We start from the raw sequence: 27,740 nt of genomic DNA on the forward strand, positions 1-27,740 counted from the left end.
CATCCCCACAGCATGATGCTGCACCTCCATCCCAATCTCAAATCACTGACAAACTGAAACAAGTTTGCTCAAGAAAATCCCTTTATTTCGCATCCCATCCATCTTCCCTGTCCCTGCTACAGAAAAATACCCCCACAGCATGATGATGCCACCACCATGTTACACTGTGGGGATGGTGTTCTTGGGGTTATGAGCTGTGTTGGTTTGACACAAGACATTAAGATTATTTTGGTATCATCTGATCACAGCATCTTCCTCCATACATATATTTTGGCAAAATCAAAACAAACCTTACAATTTTCTTGTCTAAGTTAAAGCTTTTTTCTGCCCACTTTTTAATAAAGGCCACCTCTATGGAGTGTACAGCTTATTGTGGTCATGTGGATAAATATTCCAGTCTCTGCTTGGGAACTCTGCAGCTCCTTCAGGATTGCACCACAAATTTGAAGGGGATTCATAGCAAAAGGGGTGAATACGTATGCACATGTACTGAACATTTTTAGTAATTTGATCCCATAAATTTAGTTTACAATGGAGAAAATAAGTATTTGATCCCTTGCTGATTTTGTAAGTTTGTTCACTGACAAAGACATGGACAGTCTATAATTTTAAGGGTAGGTTAATTTTAACATTGAGAGATAGAAAAAAAATAAAATCCAGAAAATCACATTGTATAAATATTATAAATGTATTTGCATTTTGCAGTGAGAAGTAAGCATTTGATCCCTCTGGCAAACCAGACTTAATATTTGGTGGCAAAGCCCTTGATGGCAAGCACAGCAGTAAGACATTTTTTGTAGCTGATGATGAGGTTTGCACACGTCAGGAGAAATTTTGGTCCACTCCTCTTGGCAGATCATCTCTAAATCATTAAGATTTTGAGGCGATCGCTTGGCAACTTGGAGCTTCAACTCCCTCCATAAGTTTTCTATGGGATTAAGGTCTGGAGACTGGCTAGTCCACTCCATAACCTTAATGTGCTTCTTTTAGAGCAACTCCTTTGTTGCCTGTGGATTCTGACACAATCTTACCAGCTTCCGCCATCATATTCACAAGGTATTTTGCTTTTGCCCTTGGGCTGATATGCACATCAGACCAAAGCACGTTTGTCTCTGGGACACAGAGCCAGTCTTCTTCCTGAGCAGTACGATGGCTGGACATTCCCATCTTGTTCGTACTTGCGTATACATTTTTTTTGTACAGATGAATGAGACACCTTCAGGTATCTTGAAATTGTACCCAAGGATGAGCCAGACTTGTAGAAGTCCACAATTGTCTTCCTGATATCTTGGCTGATTTCTTTAGACTTTCCCATGATGCTACACAAAGAAGCAGTGTGTTTCAGGTGTGCATTAAAATACATCCACAGGTGTGTCTCTAATTAACTCAAATGTTTGCCAAAAAAAGAAGATACCAAACACATGACATCATCATATGGGCAGTACAGAACTGTTTAAAGGCATAGTAGTCTTAGTGTATGTAAACGTTTGACTTTGCAGTAAGTAATAAAAATGCCTTAAACATTCTCTCTCGCTCGTTATTTTGGCATTTGGCAAATATTAATAATTATGGTAATCCTAACGGACCTAAAATGGGAAAGGTTTATTCTGATTTCATGTCAGATATTGAGAAAAAACATGCATATGTGTCTTCTTATAGAGTGTATGTAAACTTCTGGTTTCAACTGTAGATATGAGATATATAGATCAGAGATACGGTAAATAAATAGATACAGTGGCACATAGAACAGTTAAGCAAGTTGAAGATGAAATGATCTCTAAATGGCCTAAAGGTAAAGATGACATTTCTTTCTTAACTTAGGCAAAAATATATATTTTCACCTTTTAAATGTTAAAAATTAGAAAAAGGAAAATGTGTCGATGCAAATGTTTGGGCACCCTGCATGGTTAGTACTTAGTAGCACCCCATTTTGAAAATATCACAGCTTGTAATTGCTTTTTATAGCCAGCCAAGAGTCTTTCTTGTTTGAGGGATTTTCATCCAATCTTTCTTGGAAAATTCTTCCAGTTCTGGGAGATTCCTGGGTCATCTAGCGTGCACTGCTATTTTGAGATGTAGCCACAGATTTTCAATGATGTTCAGATCAGGGGACTTTGAGGGCCAATGTAAAACCTTCAGCTAGAGCCTTTTGAGGTACTCTATTGTGGATTTTAATGTGTGTTTGGGATCATTATCCAGTTGTAGAAGTCATATTCAATTCAACTGCAGCTTTTTTTTTTACAGATGGTCTTATGTTTGCATCAAGAATTTGTTGAAATGTCATTACATTTTTAAAATGTAAAAAAATGACAATATACAGTTTTTTGCCTAAAATATAAAGGAAATGTGTCATCTTTAACTTTGTCCCGTTTAGAAATCATTTAATCTTCAACTTTCTTAACTGTTCACAATTACAGTAAGTTTGACCTGGAGTGCCCAAACTTTTACATAGAAAGTAAAAAAGAAAGAGAGAGAAAGATAGATAGATAGATAGATAGATAGATAGATAGATAGACAGATAGAAAAAAAAGGCCAATAAAGGAGGTTCTGGGTTTAACCCCTTTCTGTCACTAGACGTCCGATGGCAGTACCCCCGCTTTGATGTGGGCTCTGACGGTGAGCCCGCCTCAAAGCCAGGACATGTCAGCTGTTTTGAACAGCTGACATGTGCCCGCAATAGGTGTAGGTGGAATAGCAATCCACCTGCACCTATTAACTAGTTAAATGCCACTGTCAAACTGTCAAAAATGTGCGCACCGGTGACCCCCCAGTCACATGGTCGGGGGTCATCGGCATGACAACCAGAGTTCTCCTTGAGACCTCTATGGTTGTTGATGCCGGATTGCTGTGAGCGCCACCCTGTGGCCGGCACTCATAGCAACTCAGCAATTCAGCTATATAGAGGCGATCTGAACATCGCCTCTATATAGCTGAGCCGATCAAGTTGTGCCAGCTTCTAGCCTGCCATGGAGGCTATTGACGCATGGCAAAAGTAAAAACAAAATGGTTAAAAAAAAAAAAAAATAAATAAATAAATCAAAGTTCAAATCACCCCCTCAAACCTACACATATTTGGTATCGCCGTGTTCAGAATTGTCCGATCTATCAATAAAAAAAGGATTAACCTGATCGCTAAATGGCGTAGCGATGAGAAAAATTAAAAATGCCAGAATTACGTTTTCTTGGTCGCTGCGACATTACATTAAAATGCAATTAACAGGCGATCAAAAGATCGTATCTGCACCAAAATGGTATTAAAAATGACAGCTCGTCCGGCAAAAAATAAGCCCTCACCCAACCCCAGATCACGAAAAAAGGAAACGCTACGGGTATCGGAAAATTGCCCTTTTTTGTTTTTAAGCAAAGTTTGGAATTTTTTTTCACCACTTACATAAAAAAGAACCTAGAGATGTTTGGTGTCTTTGAACTCGTAATGACCTGTAGTATCATAATGGCAGGTCAGTTTTAGCATTTAGTGAACCTAGCAAAAAAGCCAAACAAAAAACAAGTGTGGGATTGCACTTTTTTGCAATTTCATCGCACTTGGAATTTTTTTCCTGTTTTCTAGTACACGACATGTTAAAAACAATGCTGTCTTTCAAAAGTACAACTCGTCCTGCAAAAAATAAGCCCTCACATGGCCATATTGAAGGAAAAAAAAAGTTGTGGCTCTAGGAAGGAGAGGAGCAAAAAACGAAAACGCAAAAACGAAAAAAGCTCAGGGAGTTAAAGAAGTTGTCCACTACTATAACCTTTTTTTTTTCATAAATCTTGCTATTATGTGCCACTGAAAACATCTACTGTGTTTATTTTAGCAATATTACCTTTTATCATGCTGTAGCAGCACATTTTAGTGCTGGATTCAGCTCTCATGGGGTTAATCGACAACTTCCTTTCTCCTGAGTCATTGTGCTCTAATACTACAAGTTCCATGATGCATTGCACTGCTACTAAGCCTGAACCTAGCACACCCTCTCCAAAACACACCCCAACCCCTCCCTCCTCTCCCCCCTCTAGCTTCAAAAAGATTTGTGATGTCATTTCTGTCCAACCCACACTCCATTACACACAGATAGATGGATAGATAGATAGATAGATAGATAGATAGATAGATAGATAGATAGATAGATAGATAGATAGATAGATAGAGATATATCTATGTCTATTTCCATAGATATGTCCATATCCATGTTTCTAAACCCCTTCACCCCCTGGAGCTTTTTTGTTTTCGTTTATCGCTCCCCTTCTTTCCAGAGCCATAATTTTTCCGTCAGTATGGCCATGTGAGGGCTTATCTTTTGCAGAACAAGTTCTACTTTTGAACGCCATCATTGGTTTTACCATGTCGTGTAGCAGAAAATGTGAAAAAAATTCAAAGTGCAATGAAATGGCAAAAAAGTGCAATCCCACACTTGTTTTTTGCTTGGCTTTTTTGCTAGGTTCACTAAATGCTAAGGCTGTGTGCACACGTTGCGGATTTGATTGCAGATCCGCAGCGTTTTTTGCTGCACTGAATTGCATCAAATCCGCAGTGTAGTGTACAACCAATGTAAGTCTATGGGAGCCGCAGACTTGTGCACATGCTGCGGAAAAAGCCGCACCGAAACCGCACCAAGAACTGCATCAAAACCGCACCAAAAACTGTATCAAAACCGCACCAAAACTGCGAAACTGCACCAGGTTTTGATGCAGTTTTTGGTGCAGTTTTGATGCAGTTTTTATGCTTTTTTGGGTGCGGTTTATGCGCGGTTTTAATGCCGTTTTTGGAAATAAGTAAATAAACGGAAAATGTGCATGATTTGAATGGAAACATGCATGAAAAAACGGATTCCAAGGCCGGATTCATCATTTCACAGCTCAGTTTCATACTTTTTTTGCCGGATCCGTCGCTGTTTTTTCGCCGGACAGAAAAAACGTTCCTCTGTATGTGTTTTCCATCCGGCGGAAACAGCTTTTTTGACGGATCCGGCAAAAAACGGATGAAACTCTATGAGAAAAAGACGGATCCGTCGGAAAAAAATGGATCCGTTTTTTTCAAAACTCGCCGGATTGTGCCTCACGGCAAAAACCTGATGTGTGAAAGCAGCCAAATATATGGATAGATACATCTATGTATCTATAGATATATCTATAGATAAATATATCTATAGATAGATATATCCATAGATATATAATAGAAAGGCCGATGTTTCTATAAGGCTACTTTCACACTTGCGTTTTTCGCAATCCGTCTTTTTGGGAAAAAAACGGATCCTGCAAATGTGCTCGCAGGATGCGTTTTTTACCCATAGACGTGTATTAGTGAAGGATCGCGACGGATAGCCACACGTCGCGTCCATCGTGCAACGGATGCGTCGTGTTTTGGCGGACCGTTGGCACATCCGTCACGTCTGCCATTTTCTACCGCGCATGCGCGGCCAAAACTCCGCCCCCTCCTCCCCGGACTTCAGAATGGGCAGCGGATGCGTTGAAAAACTGCATCCGCTGCCCACGACAGGCACAAATTTCACAACGTGTGTCGGTACATCGGCCCAACGCATAGCGACGGACCCGTACCGACGCAAGTGTGAAACAGGGCTTAATGAGCGTTTAATTTAATAAAAAACTGAAAAAACCGGCGTGGGCTCCCGCGCAATTTTCTGCGCCAGAGGGGGAAAGCCGACAGCCGAGGGCCAATATTTGTAACCTGCTATGAATATCAGCCTGCAGCTGTCTGCGTAGCCTTTACTGGCTATTAAAATAGAGGGACCCCCCCAAAAAAATGACGTGGGGTCCCCCTATATTTTATAGCCAGAAAGGCTACGCAGACAGCTGCGGGCTGATATCAATAGCCTAGAGAGGGGCCATGGATATTGGTCCCCCCCCCCCGGCTACAAATACCAGTCCGCAGTCACCCCAGAAAACGCAAGTGTGAAACCAGCCTCAGTGCCGGAATTGGCGCATCTGTAAGTCTACGTTCACATTAGCGTTCGGCGCCGCAGCGTCGCCGCATGCGTCATGCGCCCCTATATTTAACATGGGGGCGCATGGACATGCATTGTGCTGCGTTTTGCGACGCATGGGTTTTTTTGGCCGCAAGCGTTGGGCGCAGAGGACGCAGCAAGTTGCATTTTTTTTGCGTCCAACTTTCGGCCAAAAAGGACGCATGCGTCGCAAAACGCAGCGTTTTAGCGTGCGTTTTGTTGCGTTTTTGTTTGCGTTGTGCGTTGCGTCTCCGACGCTGCGGCGCACAACGCAAATGTGAACGTAGCCTTAGATGCGCCAATTCCGGCACTGAGGCTGGTTTCACACTTGCGTTTTTGGACGCTGCGTTTTAGCGCTAAAAAACGCATGCGTTTTTTCCTATACTTAACATTAAAAACACATGCGTTTTTTCGCATGCGTTTTGACGCGTTTTCGGCAACGCATGCGTTTTTGAACGCGCGCGTTTGTTTGCGTTAAAAACGCATGCGTTTTTATAGAAAAAAAACAGAAAAAACACTGAAAAACCACCCACCACCATCAGGGTGATAAAGGGATCCAAACCCTAACCCTACCCCTAACCTCACCCCTAACCGTTTAATGAACATTTTGTGACATAGTGCCACGATATTTCAGTGCCACGTATGTAAGTGCCACGTATGTAAGTGCCACGTATGTAAGCGCCACGTATGTAAGCGCCACGTATGTAAGTGCCACGTATGTAAGTGCCACGTATGTAAGTGCCACGTGCCACGTATGTAAGTGCCACGTATGTAAGTGCCACGTGCCACGTATATAAGTGCCACGTATGTAAGTGCCACGTGCCACGTATATAAGTGCCACGTATGTAAGTGTCACGTGCCACGTATTTCAGTGCCACGTATTTCAGTGCCACGTATTTCAGTGCCACGTATATAAGTGCCACATATGTAAGTGCCACGTGCCACGTATGTAAGTGCCACGTATGTAAGTGCCACCTATGTAAGTGCCACGTATTTCAGTGCCACGGATTTAAGTGCCACGTATGCAAGTGCCACGTATTTAAGTGCCACGGATTTAAGTGCCACGTATGTAAGTGCCACGTGCCACGTATTTCAGTGTCACGTATTAAAGTGCCACGTATTTCTGTCACGTTTACGGTTAGGGTTGATGTCACTGCTCTATAGGACCCTCAGTGACACACTGACAGGAGACAATGGCTCCTGCAGTGCATCACTGAGGTTACTATAGTTCACTGGTCTCACTTTATGGCAAAAAGCTGCGTGGGAACTTTCTCATACAGCATACCATAAAGTGAGACTAGGGACTATTTTCTCACAGGGGCGTAGGAATACATTGTGGGGAATACATTGTGGAAGGATACCTTCCTCCCCTCATTGTGTTCCTGGAGCCCCTGGAGAGTGGTTGCATCAGCAGATGCTCCTGTTCTCCACGGGAGATCGTCGTGGGACACTCGTTTTAATTGGATTTCTGCGGATCAGGGAGTATATTGGTTGTTTATTATTTTAATATTTTTTATGACACTGGCTTCGGGGATCAAAGTGACAAGTGATGGTGAGTATGTAATCTATGTTATATGTACTGTATGTCTGTATGTATGTACTGTATGTCTGTATGCGCATGTCGTCGCATGGCGCATGTCGTCGCATGGCGCATGCAGTCGCATGGCGCATGTCATTGCATGCCGTCGCATGGCGCATGCAGTCGCATGGCGCATGCAGTCGCATGGCGCATGTCGTCGCATGGCGTCGCATGCCGTCGCATGTCGTCGCATGGCACATGTCGTCGCGTGGCGCATGTCGTCGCGTGGCGCATGTCGTCGCATGCCGTTGCATGGCGCATGTCGGCGCATGCAGCATGTCGTCGCATGGCGCATGTTCTGTATGTGTGTATGTACTGTATATGTGTGGGGTTTTTTTTACATTCAACACATTAGCCGGATGATGGGACTACTACTGTCCCATCATTGGCTAATGTGTCACTGACTGTCACTGTAGCAGGCAGAGCACGATGGGACTTGTAGTCCCATCGGACAATGCCTGCACACAGAGACAGAGACACACACACACACACACACCAAAGACCACCCCACCCCCCGCAGCAGACCCAGCACATACCGGCAGCAGAGCCCCGGCGCCGGCCCCCACCCCCACCCCCACATGCCGGCGCAGAGCCCCGGCGCCGTACCCACATTCCGGCGCTGGCACGCAGAGCACCGGCGCCGGCCCCCACCCCCACATGCCAGCGCAGAGCCCCGGCGCCGTACCTACATACCGGCGCTGGCACGCAGAGCACCGGCGCCGGCACGTACATACAGACCTCAGCGCCCGCACCTTCATCATCACTGCCTAGCCCCGCCCGCCCCCAGCACAGCCCCGCAGGCAGCCACCAGCCACGCCCACAGCCCAGTCACTCTTGATGAGTGACTGCTCTGACTGTGCGGCTGGGACACACCTGCTGCTGACGTCACGTCAATTTCCAGAGCCTGGAAATTGACGTGACGTTGGCGGAAATAAGCGGCGGCTGCAGCCTGGGGGTCACGTGACCCGGACTCAGCCGCCGCTACAGCGCCGCTCACAGGCAAAAACGGCAACAAAAGGTATTTGCACAATTCATCAGGGGCCCCGGGGGGATACATTGGGGGGTTAATTGAAAGTAGTGGACAACCCCTTAAAAGGATAATTCTTCATTATTATATTACAAGGAAAACAGGTAAAACCCTTATGTGATACTATACAAGACAGAAGATTGTGCTAATGAGAACACTATACAATGCTATACACATTCGATAGCTGTCCAGCTAACAGCCAGCTCTCCTAGGCACTATATAAACACAAACGCTTTCTCAGCCGACCGCTTCTTTGTTTTCTGAGAAAGAGTTGTTGGAAATCTGATGCACTGGACTTGTCTCTCCCTTGATATATGACAGGAGAGAGTCCGGAGGTCTCCATATGCACTAGACCGTCAGCGGATCCCAATAAAATTGGCAGGTTCAGCTGACTTCAGCGCAGTAGATGAGTCTTCAACCCTTTATATGACAAAAAAGTAACTCATACAGACTTTCAGACTGGTTAAACACTGGTAGTCCTTCGTGGTAAAATGGCACTTCATTCTACATGCAACAACACTAAACCCAAATCTTGTGGTAGATACGGTAGAGTAATGAAGCAATACAAAAATGACAAAAAAAAAACAAAACAATATTTTATTGAAATTCATTAAACCACATAATTTAAAAAGCTGAAAATGCCGTATGGGGGACGCTGAAATAGTCAATGATGAAAAAAAAAATGAATAAAAAAGTGAAAAAATTATGAAATGATGAGACAATGCCCTTTAAATTGGTGTATAATAACAGTACAATAACCCCCCTTACCGTGGTCCAACACAGAATCCAACAGTCAATAATAAAGTCTCACATAACAACAATATATAAATGAAGGTACAGAGAAAAACATCCAGAACATGACAAGAATCTCTGTAGGGGTAAATTCATAGAAAGAGAGACTAGTAAGGAGTATATAATATCAGAATCCACCATATATCTATGTTGTCTCTCACATCCTTATTCTCATTAATGTAAAAGGCCCTGAAGCAATGTGCTGGGACACACCATGCTGCCAGATGAATAAAAATGGGAAAGTACGTAGATTGAATGAGATATACCCCATTGTAAAGAAACCTAAACACCAGGAGAGATCCATTCAGTGTCCCCTCACCCTGAAGTGGGTTTCACCGCTAGTTCCTTTCATAGGGCATTTTCTACTTTTATAATGATACTAACTAGCTGTGGTTAGTTATAATAAATTATAATGATTATCCCCCATCCCATGTTCCAGTGACTATATACCCATCACACATCCTCCATCCCACAGTCCAGTTCCCATATACCCACTCATCCCATAGTCCCGTGCCCATATACCCATCATACACATCCTCCATCCCATAGTCCCGTGCTCATATACTCATCACACATATCCTCCATCCCATAGTCCTGTGCCCATATGTCCATCATACATATCCTCCATTCCATAGTCCCATGCCCATATACCCATCACACATATCCTCCATCCCATAGTCCAGTGCCCATAGACCCAATCATACATATCCTCCATCCTATAGCCCCGTGCCCATATACCCATCATACATATCCTCCATCCCATAGTGCCGTGCCCATATACCCATCATACATATCCTCCATCCCATAGTCCAGTACCCATATACCCATCACACATCCTCCATCCCATAGTCCAGTGCCCATATACCCATCACACATCCTCCATCCCATAGTCCAGTGCCCATATACCCATCATAAATATCCTCCATCCCATAGTCCAGTGCCCATATACCCATCCTCCATCCCATAGTCCCGTGCCCATATACCCATCATACATACCTACATCCCATAGTCCCATGTCCAGATACCCATCACACATATCCTTCATCCCATAGTCCTGTGCCCATATACCCATTATACATATCTTCCATCCCATAGTTCTGTGCCCATATACCCATCATACATATCCTCCATCCCATAGTCGCGTGCCCATATACCCATCATACATCCTCCATCTCATAGTCTCATGCCTATATACCCATCATATATATCCTCCATCCCATAATCCCATGTTCATATACCCATCACATCCTCCATCCCATAGTCCCGTGTCCATATACCAATCACACATCTTCCATCCCATAGTCCCATGCCCATATACCCATCATATATATCCTCCATCCCATAGTCGCGTGCCCATATACCCATCATACATCCTCCATCTCATAGTCTCATGCCTATATACCCATCATATATATCCTCTATCCCATAATCCCGTGTTCATATACCCATCACATCCTCCATCCCATGGTCCAGTGCCCATATACCCATCACCCATCCCATAGTCTTGTGCCCATATACCCATCACACATATCCTCCGTCCCATAGTCTCGTGCCCATATACCCATCACACATCCTCCATCCCATAGTCCAGTGCCCATACACCCATCACACATCCTCCATCCCATAGTCCAGTGCCCATATACCCATCATAAATATCCTCCATCCCATAGTCCAGTGCCCATATACCCATCCTCCATCCCATAGTCCCGTGCCCATATACCCATCATATATACCTACATCCCATAGTCCCATGTCCAGATACCCATCACACATATCCTTCATCCCATAGTCCTGTGCCCATATACCCATTATACATATCTTCCATCCCATAGTTCTGTGCCCATATACCCATCATACATATCCTCCATCCCATGGTCGCGTGCCCATATACCCATCATACATCCTCCATCTCATAGTCTCATGCCTATATACCCATCATATATATCCTCCATCCCATAATCCCATGTTCATATACCCATCACATCCTCCATCCCATAGTCCCGTGTCCATATACCAATCACACATCTTCCATCCCATAGTCCCATGCCCATATACCCATCATATATATCCTCCATCCCATAGTCGCGTGCCCATATACCCATCATACATCCTCCATCTCATAGTCTCATGCCTATATACCCATCATATATATCCTCTATCCCATAATCCCGTGTTCATATACCCATCACATCCTCCATCCCATGGTCCAGTGCCCATATACCCATCACCCATCCCATAGTCTTGTGCCCATATACCCATCACACATATCCTCCGTCCCATAGTCTCGTGCCCATATACCCATCACACATCCTCCATCCCATAGTCCAGTGCCCATACACCCATCACACATCCTCCATCCCATAGTCCAGTGCCCATATACCCATCATAAATATCCTCCATCCCATAGTCCAGTGCCCATATACCCATCCTCCATCCCATAGTCCCGTGCCCATATACCCATCATATATACCTACATCCCATAGTCCCATGTCCAGATACCCATCACACATATCCTTCATCCCATAGTCCTGTGCCCATATACCCATTATACATATCTTCCATCCCATAGTTCTGTGCCCATATACCCATCATACATATCCTCCATCCCATGGTCGCGTGCCCATATACCCATCATACATCCTCCATCTCATAGTCTCATGCCTATATACCCATCATATATATCCTCCATCCCATAATCCCATGTTCATATACCCATCACATCCTCCATCCCATAGTCCCGTGTCCATATACCAATCACACATCTTCCATCCCATAGTCCCATGCCCATATACCCATCATATATATCCCCCATCCCATAGTCTCGTGCCCATATACCCATCACATCCTCCATCCCATGGTCCAGTGCCCATATACCCATCACCCATCCCATAGTCTTGTGCTCATATACCCATCACATCCTCCATCCCATGGTCCAGTGCCCATATACCCATCACCCATCCCATAGTCCCATGCCCATATACCCATCACACATATCCTCCGTCCCATAGTCTCGTGCCCATATACCCATCACACATCCTCCATCCCATAGTCCCGAGCTGGGTGGCGCTGAGCAGGGAGTTCCTGGAGATGTGCTGTTATGTAACCTGGGAGTGTGGCTCTGTGTGCGGCCGCTGATGATGCGATTTTCTACACCGGCAATAATACAGTTTGGCAGTAATAGAGGAGGGGTGATTCATTTCTGTCATGTGCTCTCTGCTCCTTTCTGGGGGGCAGACAATGGCTGGGAGTAGGGTTGAGCGAAACGGGTCGTTCATTTTCATAAGTCGCCGACTTTTGGCAAAGTCGGCGTCTCATGAAACCCGATCCGATCCCAGTGTGGGTCGGCCACGTGGAACGCGAACTTGGCGCCAAAGTCGCGTTTCGAATGACGCCTTCTCCGCCATTTTTTTTGAGCCAATTAATTGTGGGCAGCGTGATGACATAGGTTCCGGCTCCTGCGGCATCATAGTGCTATGTTACGTTTTCGGACGTAGTAATTTCCGGAGTCAAAAAATAACATATGCCTTGCACGGAGGAGAGAGGGAGAGAGAGCGGGAGGGAGAGAGAGAGAGAGAGCGGGAGAGAGAGAGAGAGCGAGAGAGAGCGAGAGAGAGCGAGAGAGAGCGAGAGAGAGAGAGAGCGAGAGAGAGCGAGAGAGAGCGAGAGAGAGCGAGAGAGAGAGAGAGAGAGAGAGAGAGAGAGAGAGAGAGAGAGAGAGAGAGAGAGAATAATTTCATTGACATACATTGGGTTTCGTGTTCCGGGTCCGGAACCCGACTTTACAGTAGAATCGGCCGATTCCATACGATCCGACATCCGAGAAGGTCGGGTTTCACAAAACCCACCTCGATCCTAAAAAAGCTAAGGTCGCTCAACCCTAGCTGGGAGTTTATGTTCCCGGGGATGCTAGATTTCTCCCACCCGGTCAGTGTCTGCTGAGGTGTTGTGGAGTGGGAAAACTGTTGCTCATAGCAACCAATCACAGCTCAGCTTCTTTTAAACAGCTCTGGTGAAATTAAAGATGCTTAGTGATTGGGTGGGGCTATGTGGAGTGGGCGTGGCTGATACACACACATACATACACTCATTTTTATATATATATATATATATATAGATGTTTTAATGAGTTACAATAACATATGCTTAGCATTTTTGGATCGCTTCATTACTCTACCGCATCTACCACACAGTTTGGGTTTAGTGTTGGTACTTTCAGACTGGCAGCTCAGTAGCCAAGGACCTATGAGAAAATGTAATGGTCCATGCGAATGAAGAGGGAACAAAGTGTATTGTGATTGGTGGATCCTGTGTTACCAAATGTGTATAAAGGTATTTTTGTCCTAGTAATCCTGTCTCTGATAATAGGGGACCTTGCTGTTAACTTTTCATGAAAGAACAGTAAGTATAAGCCCAAACAAAGCCCCAGTGGCCAGTGTGAAAAGTGCAAGATTTTTAAATAAAGAACATAATATGAAAAAATGCCAAACCATGTTTAAAAAATAAAAGTAATACACAAACCCTATCTAAAACTATGGTTAATTTTCTGATTATACGCTGCCTTTAACAACTACTATTCATCAACGCACTGGATCAGAAAAATATGACACACTCAAAAACATTATGTGACTTCACCACAGATGGGCTGGTGTCTGTTGTCACTTACTCCTAATGCTGGAAGTCTCTGGGTACAGCTTACAGCAACCTTCAGCTTCCAATCCGTCTCACCGTCTAGCTGGTCAGTTCGAATGAAGCAGGAACCTGAAACATTAATAAGAAAAAACATTACCATCAAAAATAAACTAGTGAAAAAAAACCCTAAATACCAAACAAACATACAGTATGTGGAATGCAATGACAATATTAGACAAATTACCGTATAACAGCTGCATAATAAGAGCATCAAATAAGCATTCTCTCAACGCAATCCAAATTTTATATAGTTGTTTTCCTCTTTTATTCTTTATAAAACATTTGTTTCAATGAAATATATTCACCTCAAAATTGGTCATCTGAAGGGGGTTACATATGTTAGACCAAGGTCACCACAATTTTTGGAAAGGCAAACCACTGAATATGTACATGACGGTTGGTCAGTTCGTTTGGCACATGTTGGGGAAATGCATCAGGCATGTTAAATTTCAATATTTCAATTTTGTTCTTATGAAGACAAGCTGAGACCAAAAGATGCCTTGCAGTGGTTTACTCCTTTCACCCTATTTATAATGCATGCTCAGACTAACCGAGTGTGCATGTTAATGGGGAGTTTGGCAGAAGTACATACTGGCTGACAGCTATTGAGTGTGTATGGTCACTTTAGGGCTTGCTCACCATAACATAAAATGTGGATTTTCCATCCGGATTTGTTGGCAGACAATCTACGTCTTTCTACAATACAAACAATGCATATAAAGCTGTCCCACCACGAAAAGGTATACACAATTGGGACAGTAACTACACTCTCTAATGTTAAAACCTACCTAGTGTAAATAATGGCAGAGTCACCGGGTCCTAACCGGACACCCAGCTTTGGAGGAACTATATATGAACTGCAAAAATGCTCAGTACAAATAGGGTGCCACACCCCATTTATACTGAATACAAAAATACTGAAGAAAAACAGCAATAAAGAAGAATACCGAAGAAAATAGGTGGCACTAGAGTTCCAGTCCTCTTCCACTCTGAAGAAAGAATTTGCATATTTCCCAGAGGAGCATTGCGGCTTTAAGTCTCCTCATCTCGACATGCTTAACATGTCACTCTCCGCTAGGAGAAACAATGCTCCTTGGATTCCAAAGAAAACAGAAAATGGAGCCAGAGTATGACTTGAAAACATGCATGATGTAAAAGCATGTTCACACTGGCCATGGAAACAAACAAAACCAAAGAAAAGACAATGTGTTCATATACCCTACAAATAGGGTGTGGTCCCCTTTTCACTGAGCTGGGCAGTTCATATATAGTCCCTCCAAAGCAGGGTGTCCATTTGGGAACCGGTGTCAATTTGTCATTATTTCCAATTGTGACAAATTATGGAGCACAATAAATCTCTAGAATGACCTCTATTCTTACAAGAATAATGGTATTAACTGATTATTTTTATAATGTATGCCATATTTATAATTTATGGAATGATCAATTGAATGTATGAGTTTAGTCCTGCCCGCTTGACTTCCATTTTGATCTCAAGCATGACTTAGCATTTTGAGACAAAAGTATTGGGACACCACCACAAGACACCTTAACCCCTTAGTGACAGAGCCAAATTTTTTAAATCTGACCAGTGTCACTTTATGTGGTAATAACTCTGGAACTCTTCAACAAATCCCAGTGATTTTGAGATTGTTTTTTCGTGACACATTATACTTTATGATAATGGTAAATTTAGGTCGATATGTTTTGTGTTTATTTATAAAAAATATCAAAAATGTAAGAAAAATGTTAAAAAATTAGCAATTTTCAAAATTTGAATGATTATCCCTTTAAACCAGATAGTCATACCACAGCAAACCATTAATAAATAACATTTTCCACATGTCTGCTTTACATCAGCACCATTTGTAAAATGTTATTTTATTTTGTCAGCATTTTAGGAGGTTTAAAAATGTAGCAGCAATTTTTAATTTTTTCAAGGAAATTTACAACATTTATTTTTTTAGGGACTGATCCATGTTTGAAGTGACTTTAGGGGTCCCATATATTGGGAAACCCCCAAACGTGATACCATTTTAAAAACAGCACCCCCTGACATATTGAAAACTGCTGTCAGGTAGTTTATTAACCCTTCAGGTGCTTTACAGGAATTAATGCAAAGTGGTATGACAGAAATGAAAATGTGTATTTTTACCACCTAAATATCGGTAACTTCAGAACGGATTACTACAGCCATCAGACTCTAAGGCCGCAATTTGGTCGTGAATTGCCATCGCAAACATCAGGACCACACAATCATGATCTGAGGGCACCAATTGGGATAAAGAGGAACCCCCCACACTCTGTTAACCATTGATAATGATGTAGTCACTATTGACAGCAGCATTTAAGGGGTTAAACAGATTTGGACAGTGCAAACACTGATCGTGGCTGATGCAGCAAGTTGTCAGCTATAGTGTACAGCCGACAGCTGCTGGATTGTCACCTGTATGGGGAGGCTATTCTCTTATAGCTCAGGTCAGTTAAAAGACGTATTGGCTGTCATTAAGGGGTTAAGGATCACTCTAAACGAAAAGGCTTTAATATGTAGTCGGTCCCTCATTTTCAGCTATATCAGTTTTCAGCTATATCAGTTTCCACTTGGAAAGCCTTTCTACCAGAATTTGTTGTATGTCTGTGGGAACTTTTGCCAATTCAGAAGAGCATTTGTGAGGTCAGACACTGTTGTTGGACAAGAGGACCTAGTTCACAATCTCTTGTCCAAGTTCATCTCGAAGGTGTTTGATGAGATTGAGATCAGGGCTCTGTACTGCCAAGTCCCATTCTCCCACACCAATGTCACCCAAACATACCATTATATCTATCGTTATGCACTGGGACACAGTCAGAGACAAGCGCACAATTATCTAAAATTTCTTGCGCAACAAAGGAGCCTAGGTCAAAAACTGAAAAACAACAACATAGCCTTCTTCCTCCTCTACCAAATTCCCTGATGACATAATGCAATCAAGTAGGGAACGGTCTCCTAGCATTCACAAAACGCAGACTCATCAATCAGACTGCAAGAAAAAAGGAATGGTTCATCACTCCACAGAACATGCTTACACGTCACTCTTTGATATACTTGATTAGTGCTACTAATCCCATAATACATTTTTGGGAGCTACTCTGGTGCCTTATTATATCCTTACAGTGCTGAGTGGAGAGTAGCTCAAAAAGCAGGACAGAGCTTTAAGAGTGGGGCAGAAGGAACTGATACTACTCACAAGGGAAGACATTTCACAAACTGACTTGTTATACCGGAGGCATGGTATTATTATTTTATCATTATTATTGTGCTGTGCTTATGTAGTGCCATCCGCAGGGCCTTGCAGACATTATCATCGCTGTCCCCATTGGGGCTCACAATCTAAATTCCCCATCAGTATGCCTTTGGAGTGTAGGAGGAAACTGGAGTAACAGGAGGAAACTCACGCAAACGCGGGGAGAACATACAAACTCCTTGCAGATGTTGTAATTCATGGGATTTAAACCCAGAACCTCACCACTGCAAGCAACAGTGCTAACCACTGAGCCACCGTGCTGCCCATCTTATTACAGGACCATGCAGGTATCAGTGAGCTCTATAGAATGACCCAATATTTCACAAATGTCTGTAAATGCAGATTGCCATGCAAGGCTAATCTGGAAATGTAAATATAGAAATAGTCTCTATAGAAAAGGAAAAGGAGAAGAACCCTAGTGCAACCTATTGAAAAAAAGCTATATTAAAGCAATATCAAACCTTTAAAACAGTCTTCAGCTGATTTAGGATAAGAAGAGAAGCCAGAAACTCAATTTGCAGTTGTGTCTTGGACTATTTGCCCCTCAGCAGTGCAAAGCAGGAGAACTACTGAGGTACATGACAGGGGATCTAAGGTACAAAGTTTATCCTTGTAGACAGTACAATAACAGCAAATGAGGACTCATGAGACATGCAATGCTCCATTGGGAATTAAAATATTCTCCATCAGCATCTTCAGGGAGGAAGATGACAGGAATTGTATGCGGAGAAGCCCTTTAGGGGGTCGATATTGACTCCTTAGGATTGCTAACTTCAACAGGAGGCACTGCACTAGAGTTCCTGTCCTATTCCTCTCTGAAGAGACAGCTTGCAAATATAAATTCACAAAGGATTATTGCATGGCATAGACATCTGTTTATGCTGACTAAGCGCTTTTCCCAAGGAGAAACCTTACCCCCCAGGGCTCGCTCTTATCTGTGTAAAAATCGGACAAGTGCAATCCGATAAAAAATCAGAGTGCATGCTCACTAATGTTATTCAATGATTCAGTGTTCATCTGCAAATTTTTTCACAGCTCGGATCGAACTGAGGAAAAATTTGCAGCATGCTGCGAGTGGCCGCTTATATCAGCAAGACTCGCCAATACAAATCAAAGTGCGCAAGAAAAAAGTCACATGGCACACAGACCATGCATGTGCTTTCCGATTTTGACATTTCATAAGCCACATACAGTAAATTCACAGGGCGAACCGTCAGAATAGGATAGAAAGATGTCAAAGAGATATATACCGGTAATGAGTATTTTGCGTGCACATTTTTCTGTACTTGTATTTAGCTAATAATTTAACACAAAAAAATGAAAAAAATGGAATGGGGTCCACCTTATCTACTATATAATTGCCTAAGGGTACTTCCGTCTTTCTGTCCTTCTGTCACGGTTATTCGTTCGCTGATTGGTCTCGGCAGCTGCCTGTCATGGCTGCCGCGACCAATCAGCGACGCGCACAGTCCAGAAAAAAATGGCCGCTCCTTACTCCCCGCACTCACTGCCCGGCGCCCGCAAACACCGCTCACGCAGGGTTAATGCCAGCGGTAACGGACCGCGTTATGCCGCGGGTAACGCACTCCGTTACCGCCGCTATTAACCCTGTGTGTCTCCAACTTTGTACTATTGACGCTGCCTATGTGGCATCAATAGTACAAAATGTAATGTTAAAAATAATAAATAATAAAAAAAAAACCTGCTATACTCACCCTCTGTAGTCCGCTGAGCCGCTCGCGCTGCCCGCCATCTTCCGTTGCAGCTTGCGGTGGCAAAGATGGTATGGCAGCAGGACCTGCCATGACGTCACGGTCATGTGTGACCGCGACGTCATCACAAGTCCTGCGCGCCTGCGCGGCAAGGACCTGACGTGACGTCACGGTCATGTGACCGCTACACGGTCATGTGACCGTGACGTCATCACAGGAATCGGGCCACCATCTAGTTTTTAATAACCAACTAAGGCCATGTGCACATGTAGGTTCGGGTCCCTGCGGGTTCTCCCGCAGCGGATTTGATAAATCTGCAGGGCAAAACTGCTGCGGTTATCCCTGCAGATTTATCACGTTTTGTCTTGCGGTTTCCGCTGCGGGTTTTGGTTTTACTATTGATGCTGCATATGCAGCATCAATAGTAATGTTAAAAATAAAAAAAAAATGGTTATACTCACCCTCTGACGAACCGATCTCCTCGGCGCTGCACGCGGCGGTCCGTTTCCAAAGATGCTGTGCGAGAAGGACCTTCGTGACGTCACGGTCATGTGACCGCGACATCATCGCAGGTCCTGCTCGCACACCAACCCTGATACCGGACGGCCGTGTGCAGCGCTGAGAGGTGAGTATAGCATTATCTTTTATTTTAATTCTTTTTTTTACCACAAATATGGTTACCAGGGCCTGGAGGAGAGTTTCCTCTCCTCCACCCCGGGTAGCAACCGCACATTATCCACTTACTTCCCGCATCGTGGGCACAGCCCCATGCGGGAAGTAAGCGGATCAATGCATTTCTATGTGTGCAGAATCGCTGCGATTCTGCACAAAGAAGTGACATGCTGCGGGTTGTAAACCGCTGTGTTTCTGCGCGGTTTTTCCCGCAGCATGTGCACAGCGGATTGCGGTTTCCATAGGGTTTACATGTAAATGTAAACGCTATGGAAACTGCTGCGGACCCGCAGCATTAAAATCGCCGCGAATCCGCAGTAAAACCCGCAAAGTGTGAACATGGCCTAAGGGAAAGCAGACAGCTATAAGCTAGTGTTAGTAGTCTGGGAAGGGGTAAATAAACACAGAGCTTCCAGACCTATTACTATCAGCTCACAGGTGTCTGCTTAGCCTTTACTGATTATTAAAAAGAATGAACCCAGAAAAAAAACATGGGGTCCTCCCTATTTTTAATAAACAGCAAAGGCTAAGCAGACAGCTGAAGGTGATATTAATAGGCTGGGAAGGGCCATGGATATTGTCCCCTTCCCAGCCTAACAAGAGCAGCCCTCAGACGCCCCAGAAATGGCGCATCCATGAGATGCACCAACTCAAACGCTTAGCCTTTGGTCTTCCTGACTGCCCTGGTGCAGTGGCAATTGGGGTAATGGTTTAGGGGTTGGGGTTTGGGGGTTGATGTCAGCTGTGTAATACCAGCTGGCATTAAGCCCAGGGATTGGTAATGGAGAGGTGTTTATCACTTATATCATTTTAAGTCATGTACAATCACAAAACAAAAGGATTTTTTGGGGGTGATAAGGAGGGAAATGAAGAAAAATACTAAGTGTGATTGTACTATTAGGATAATGTTTTCAACATTTGGCAGAAAAAAGGTAAACAATATTTCTCCACTTATTTGCTCATTGTCCGCTATTGTTTAGTACAATTATATTATAATGCTTACCATAAAATCAAGAAAATAAAGATTGCAGCTCCAGAAATATAATGGGTCCTGATATCTTCACTGAACAAGATCTGTCATTTCATCCCTTATATCGGCGAGCTAGATTGGCATATTATATTCACTTCATTAAGGTTGTTTTGCATCTTGTGGAAAGGATGATTAAGAGTTTCCTTTCATTGTTTTCTTCACTATTCCTACTATCATATTATTTGTAGGCTTCCCAGTAACTTGATTGTTTGTCATGTCAAGATTACGTTCCACAGAAATAACTTTTTAATCACCTAGTCGTAATTAGGTTTTCAAGCTAATAATTTGCTTTTGCAGAATTCCTATTTTATTTTGAAGGATAAATTAAAAATCTACAAACAGCAATTTACTATTTATTCACGTATAGAAGTTTCAGCATAAAAGGCCTTGAAGGTGTGCTCGGATAAAATTCTGTATTCAGAATAAGAAAAATGGGGTGGGCTACGTTCCCGGTGAAGGTTTCCCCTGGTGTGCCAGCGCAGCTAACAAGCAGTGGCTCTCACAATGGAGAACTTGTGCCATCTATCTATTACAAGGAAATATCTGGCTGGCCATGGATGTCCATCTCCCAAATAAAAGGGGAAAGCCTGTAACAAGGCAACTCACTTAAAGGAGTTTTTCTTACACAACTTATCCTAGAACTTCAGCTATGGCACTAAATTAATAAGTCAATTTGACCACAAAACCACCAAAACACTAGTACATGCCCTTATCATCTCCCACCTCGACTGCTGCCACCTCGTACTCTCTGGCACCACTCCAATCCATCCTAAACTCTGCTGCCCGTCTAATCCACCGGTCTCCCAGTTACTCCCCAGCCTCTCCTCTCTGCCAGGCCCTTCACTGGCTTCCTATTGCCCAGAGGCTACAGTTCAAAACCCTAACAATGACATACAAAGCCATTCACAACCTGTCTCCTCCATACATCTGTGACATGGTCTCCCGGTACTTACGTACACACAACCTTCGATCATCTCATGATCTCCTTCTCTACTCCCCTCTCATCTCTTCTTCCCACAACCGCATCCAAGATTTCTCCCGTGCTTCCCCCATACTCTGGAACTCTCTACCCCAACACATCAGACTCTCGCGTACCATAGAAACCTTCAAAAAGAACCTGAAGACCCACCTCTTCCGACAAGCCTACAGCCTGCAGTTATCCCCAGTCTACTGAACTGCCGCATAACCAGCTCTACCCTCTCCTAGTGTATCCTCACCCATCCCCTGTAGACTGTGAGCCCTCGCGGGCAGGGTCCTCTCTCCTCCTGTAATTGTGTGTGCCTTATTTTACTCATATTTATTGTACTTGCCTATATTTGCCCCGTTCACATGTAAAGCGCGATGGAATAAATGGCGCTATAAAAATGATAATAATAATAATAATAGTAATAACATACAGTATATTAGAAGGATGAGCTGCAGGACCTTTAGGATGTGTACTCACAAGGTTCTGATGCTGTGTATTGTGACTGTGTGAAAAAACACAATGTCTTACAGTTCCAACAAAGTGGATGTGATGTATAGCAAATCTAAGTGCAGATTTATTTATTTTTTTTTTTTAGCTCTGGTGTGTTTTAAATTGGCAACATGCCATAGAATTTTATTAGATGCAGAAAATCTGCAGGTCAAAACCGCACATCTGCTTTTGTGCATTTCCGCTATGAAAAAGCACTAAAAACACATGTAATCTACACATGACTGTAGAAATAAAGATTTCCAAAGCCAAATACCAGGAAGTATCAAAAACAAAGCAGCTTTATTTAAGGCATGATTTGCCATAAAAATAAAAAAAAATCCAGCATCAAAACTGTGATAAATAACACAATTTAAAATAATGCATTAAAAAACGCAAGAAAAATAACTTAATAGGTGAATAAATCCTGCAACATGAACAATTCACTAAATACAGTGCTGTTCACCATTATTGGCATCCCTTCATTTTTTTCATAGACTGTACAAAATCTTCAGAAATGCATGGAAATGTACCAAAGTTATATCAGGATTTTTACTTGGTTGCACACCATTTGACATTGATGACAGTCTCCAAACGTTTCTTCTTGTCATCTATAAGCTTCATGCACTTCTCAGCTGGTATTTCCTCCCACTCTTCCATTGCAGTTTGTTTAAGCTCTTGAATATTTGCAGTGTTCTTTTTCCAAAGGCAGATTTCAGCTGATCCCAAAGATTTTCAATGGGACTGAGGTCAGAAGTCAATGCTGGCCATTTTACAACAGTAAATGTTTCCTCTCTCAACCATTCCTGTGTACTTTTGGATGTGAATTTTGGGTCATTGTCTTGCTGGAGGACCCATGATCTTTGACTCAAACCAAGATTTCTTACACTGGGTACATTGATAATTCTCTGATTTCATGATTCCTGTGATACGGTCAAGGCCACCAGTATCAGATTCAGCAAAAAAAAAAAAACCCTCTCAGCATTTTGGATCATTCCCCATGCTTAACTGTTGGTAGGGTGTTATTTTCCTTATAAGCTTCATTGTGCCATCTGTAAACAAACAATTGCTTTGCATTACCAAAAAGCTCTATTTTTGTTTCATCTGTCCACAGAACGTTTTCCCAGAAAGATTGTGGTTTGTCAAGGTACTCTTTGGCAAAGATCAGTCATTCCTGAAATGCATGACCCCAGACTGTTCCAGGTTGACCTTCAGATCTTTGGATGTTTAACGTGGTGTTTTTTCCACCATTCGCACCAAGCTTCAAAGAGATCTCTTGTGAATTTTCCTCTATCCCCCACGTCCAGGGAGGTTCTTGACAGCTCCATGCTTGGCAAACTTCTTAAAAACATTGCGCACTGTTGAAACTGGGATATCAACGTCTTTGAAGATGGTCTTATACCCTTTGGAAGTCTTGTGTTTGCTAATAATAGCAGTTCTGATGTCTTCAGACAGCTCCTGTGTCTTCACTATTGTGACAAAGGAACAGGGCATACCATGTGGCTTTTTAAAACACGGGCATCTTGATTCATTGGCTAATTCATGTCACATGAGCACTGTCAATTAATCACAGGTCATTCTCATGTGTGATATACCACAGGTGAGTCAAAATGTTTTTCCATACTAATTTAATGTAAAGGGTGCCTATACCAGTGTCAAAGCAAGCTTTAGGTTTTTCTATTTTTCCCTCCCATTGTTTTTGTTTTTAACTAATTGTTTATCATTTGCGGTTTTGTATTTAACACAAGTACTCTATACAAAAAACTGTTTTACTTGATTGATTTTTTTTCAGGAGATATTCCACATTATGTACTTAAACTTCATGGGTGTCAATAACAATGAGCAGGACTGTACTCCTCATGGGAACGTAGACTAAAGGGTTATTCCCATGAGGTCAGGAATGATAGTTCTAGAGATGGTTGATTTTTTTTTTTTTTTTTTAATTGAAAATATTCAACAACAAATTGATTGGTTTTATCTTAATCTTATATGTATTATCATCATCATAAATGGGTAAAACTGCAAAGCTCTAGTAAAAATAAGAAATTTTGTAATTTAATGCTCATTAAAAATCTTCTCTTATCCGAAGAACTAAGAATTTTTTAATTCTATAGTCACCAGCCACCTTGGCAAAGAGGGTGAGCTTGCAAGCATTTTGCTAGAGCTTACAAATGCTGCTAGTAAGTTTGTTGGATAGCCGCAGTGCCATTGTGCTCCTCCAATGTTACCAACCTGCTTCTATTAGCAAAATAAAAAAGCGCAAAATTTGGACTAGCGGTGTGATAATGCCGCTGGTTCGAACTGTCAATCATTCAGGAAAAATCCTTTATTATACTTCCATTTGGATCTTCATTGCCTACCAGCAGGGCGGATAAACCACATTTGCATCCTTTTTTTTCCCCCTTTTTTAATCATTCAAGAACACATTGTCCCCGTTAAGCAGGAAGCCACAAGGTCAGGATCAGGGTGCTCAGAAACAAACAATTTGAGAGCAATCCATTCAAATATACGTGGTTGAACTAAAATTCTAGCACGTACCACTCAGGATATTGAAAATGTTTAATGTAACAATTGTTTGTAACAAAAAAAGTATTAATAAAGGGCATCAAAATAACAAATAAGCATCTTATTTAATTCTCCTTTTATAGGGTATTTTTACGTCAGTCAATTCGAAAGAGATACTGATTTTTATGAAAATTAATGAGTCCATCAGGTCAAAATGACTATTCAAACCAAGCACTCTTGTCAAGACAAAACAATTCAGCTCACATTCCCATCTACAGGGTGGGCCATGTATATAGATACTCCTAAATAAAATGGGAATGGTTGGTGATATCAACTTCCTGTTTGTGGCACATTAGTATGTGGGAGGGGGAAACTTTTCAAGATGGATGGTGATCATGGCGGCCATTTTGAAGTCGGCCATTTTGGATCCAACTTTATTTTTTCCAATGGGAAGAGGGTCATGTGACACATCAAACTTATTGAAAATTTCACAAGAAAAACAATGGTGTGCTTGATTTTAACGTAACTTTATTCTTTCATTAGTTATTTACAAGTTTCTCTTTGTTTGCAGCCATTGACATGTCGCAGAGGTTAACACATGAGGAGCAGATGGAAATTGTGTTGATGTCTGGTGAACGCAGTACCCGGGTCATTGCAGCAGATTTCAATGCAAGACACCCTGCTCAAGAAAACTGTCACCATTCCCATGTTAATTTATGTGTATCCATATAAATGACCCACCCAAAAAAGTTTGCCTCATCACTGAACATAATGTTCTGTGTTAACTAAGGGTTCTGTTCCAATTTTTGTTTTGCCCATTCTGCAAATTCAGCGTGCCGATCTGGCATCAGTCGAACGCCCCTTCGGCAGATATTAGCAACTCACAAATGGCACCCTTACAAAATCCAGCTGTTGCCGCATCTCAACGAGGATGACCCACCCTGTACTTGTGTGCCATCTATCTACACACTCCCTGTTAGGGCTCATACAGACGTCCATGCAACAAGGTCCGAGCACACACACTGCAATACACAGAATGGCTGCGGGTCTCCTGAACTCCACGTTACCGCCTCATAGAATTATATGAAGCTGCCACGCTCAGGTTGGGAGTCCAGCGGACAAGTCCATACATTGGGGTACGTGTTTCACGGACGCCTGCATGAGCCCTTAGATGCATAACAAGTAGGTTAGAAAGTGCAATGTTTGGCCTCATTACGAGTAATTGAGCACCTGTGATTGGTTTGAACAGTTATTTTGTGTCAACAGACTCACTTTAGGGATGGTTGGTTAGCCTAATACCGCTATCTGTCGGGCAGCACGGTGGCTCAGTGGTTAGGACTGGGTTCAAATCCCACTAAGGACAACATCTGCAAGGAGTTTGTGTTCTTCCCGTGTTTGCATGGGTTTCTTCCAGGTTCTCCAGTTTCCTCCCACACTGCAAAGACATACTGATAGGGAATTTAGATTGTGAGCCCCATCGGGGACAGTGATGATAATGTGTGCAAACTGTAAAGCGCTGCAGAATATGTTAGCGCTATATAAAAATAAAGATTATTATTATTTATTAATATAGTTTTTCTGGAGGCACTTACCTAAATATCTAAAAAATATATTTTTTCTTGTTTGGCCTATTATCTTTGCCCATCCAGGGGTTAAATTAACCGAGGTATGATATATCTGATCCTTATCCATGTTCCACAGAGTCTGTGTCTGGGGTCTGCTGGTTTTTATAATCATGTTAAAAGAGGTTAACTGATATAGAAGTTCTGAAAATAACCAAGCAAGTGTGCTCAGCCATTTTTCAATGTATTATCTTTGTTAAAGGGAGCCTCTCATCAGGTTTTTACTATGTAATCTGAGAGCAGCATAATGCAGTGACTGAGAGAATGATTCTAACGCTCACTTAATATGCTATGCGCTGCTGCTCCAATAAAATCAGTGTTTTATCAGCAGGAGATTATCACTACAGAACCAGTTGTCTCGTGCCTCCTAGTCAACTGCTTCGCATCACCGTGACCCCAGCACTGATTGGTATTTTTCTGTCAATGAACAGTATGAACAGAAAGCTGTGACACGTGGAACCAGGGTTTCAGCCCCTACTTCGTACTAAGATTAAGAAAAAGTGTTTGAAACGTTGAAAGTTACGGTGATCGGCATAACTAAACATTGGACGGTCCCAACTCAGTCATTGTTACCTATAATGCAAGCTTCTCTAGCAAAATGTGTTTAGCTCTCTATAAAGGAAAATACCATGCATACCATGGATACCAAAATATCATTAAAGCCCTGGGGGATCCACTTAAGAAAGGGTCGAGGATCTGATTATACAAACACTGTAACGGCGAACATTATGGGATGCAGTATTATTAAGCACTCCAGTCCCACACCACCACTTTTTCATAAGATTCTGCCTTGGCTTCTTTACGTTTCTCGTCAATGGTCCTTTTCATCCATCAATTTCATATAGAATTATTGTATAGATCAATATGGTTCAAGACCAGTGTGGCTCTTGTGAATGGTTGACTGCACACTATGACATGTATTGGCCTCCTGCATTTCCTCTCCACTTCAGCAGTTAATTTCATCAATAACTTATCTCATAGACCGCTTCCCTATTATCCAGCAGACAGTTTTGTGCCAGATTAGTTCTCTCCCACCTTATTACAGTCAAAGCTAAAATCATTTGGAATAAAAAAAATGTTGCATTCAGCCGTAATAGTAATATTAATCCCAACAACAAGGATAGAAAAGCCTGTATTCTCCATCCTGTCACTACGAAGGGGTCGCAAACAGCTCTGTGAACTCTTAAGGATCACAAATACTTATATGAGTGACTTCTAGATGTTATTAAGTGTAATTAGTAGAACACAACTACCAGTGCAGAAGAGTATCCAGCAGTAGTACTATGTTTGTGTCTAGATTTACACTTTGTTAGGGTATGTGTCCACGTTCAGGATTGCATCAGGATTTGGTCAGGATTTTTCATCAGTATTTGTAAGCCAGGAGTGGGTGATAAATGCAAAAGTGGAGCATA

General features: G+C 42.6%; 1 protein-coding gene across 2 annotated transcripts in view; it reads right to left on the minus strand.

Annotated features, from left to right (window-relative positions):
- Window positions 1-27,740, minus strand: part of ATP9B (ATPase phospholipid transporting 9B (putative)) — a 428,187-nt gene that overhangs the window by 271,174 nt on the left and 129,273 nt on the right. For both annotated transcript variants that reach the window (XM_077270058.1, XM_077270059.1), the window contains exon 8: window positions 14,025-14,119. In XM_077270058.1, the coding sequence (XP_077126173.1) occupies window positions 14,025-14,119 (95 nt within the window). The remainder of the gene's footprint in view (window positions 1-14,024; window positions 14,120-27,740) is intronic.

The sequence above is a fragment of the Ranitomeya variabilis genome, chromosome 6 (assembly GCF_051348905.1).
Source record: "Ranitomeya variabilis isolate aRanVar5 chromosome 6, aRanVar5.hap1, whole genome shotgun sequence".
NCBI classification, from domain to species: domain Eukaryota; kingdom Metazoa; phylum Chordata; class Amphibia; order Anura; family Dendrobatidae; genus Ranitomeya; species Ranitomeya variabilis.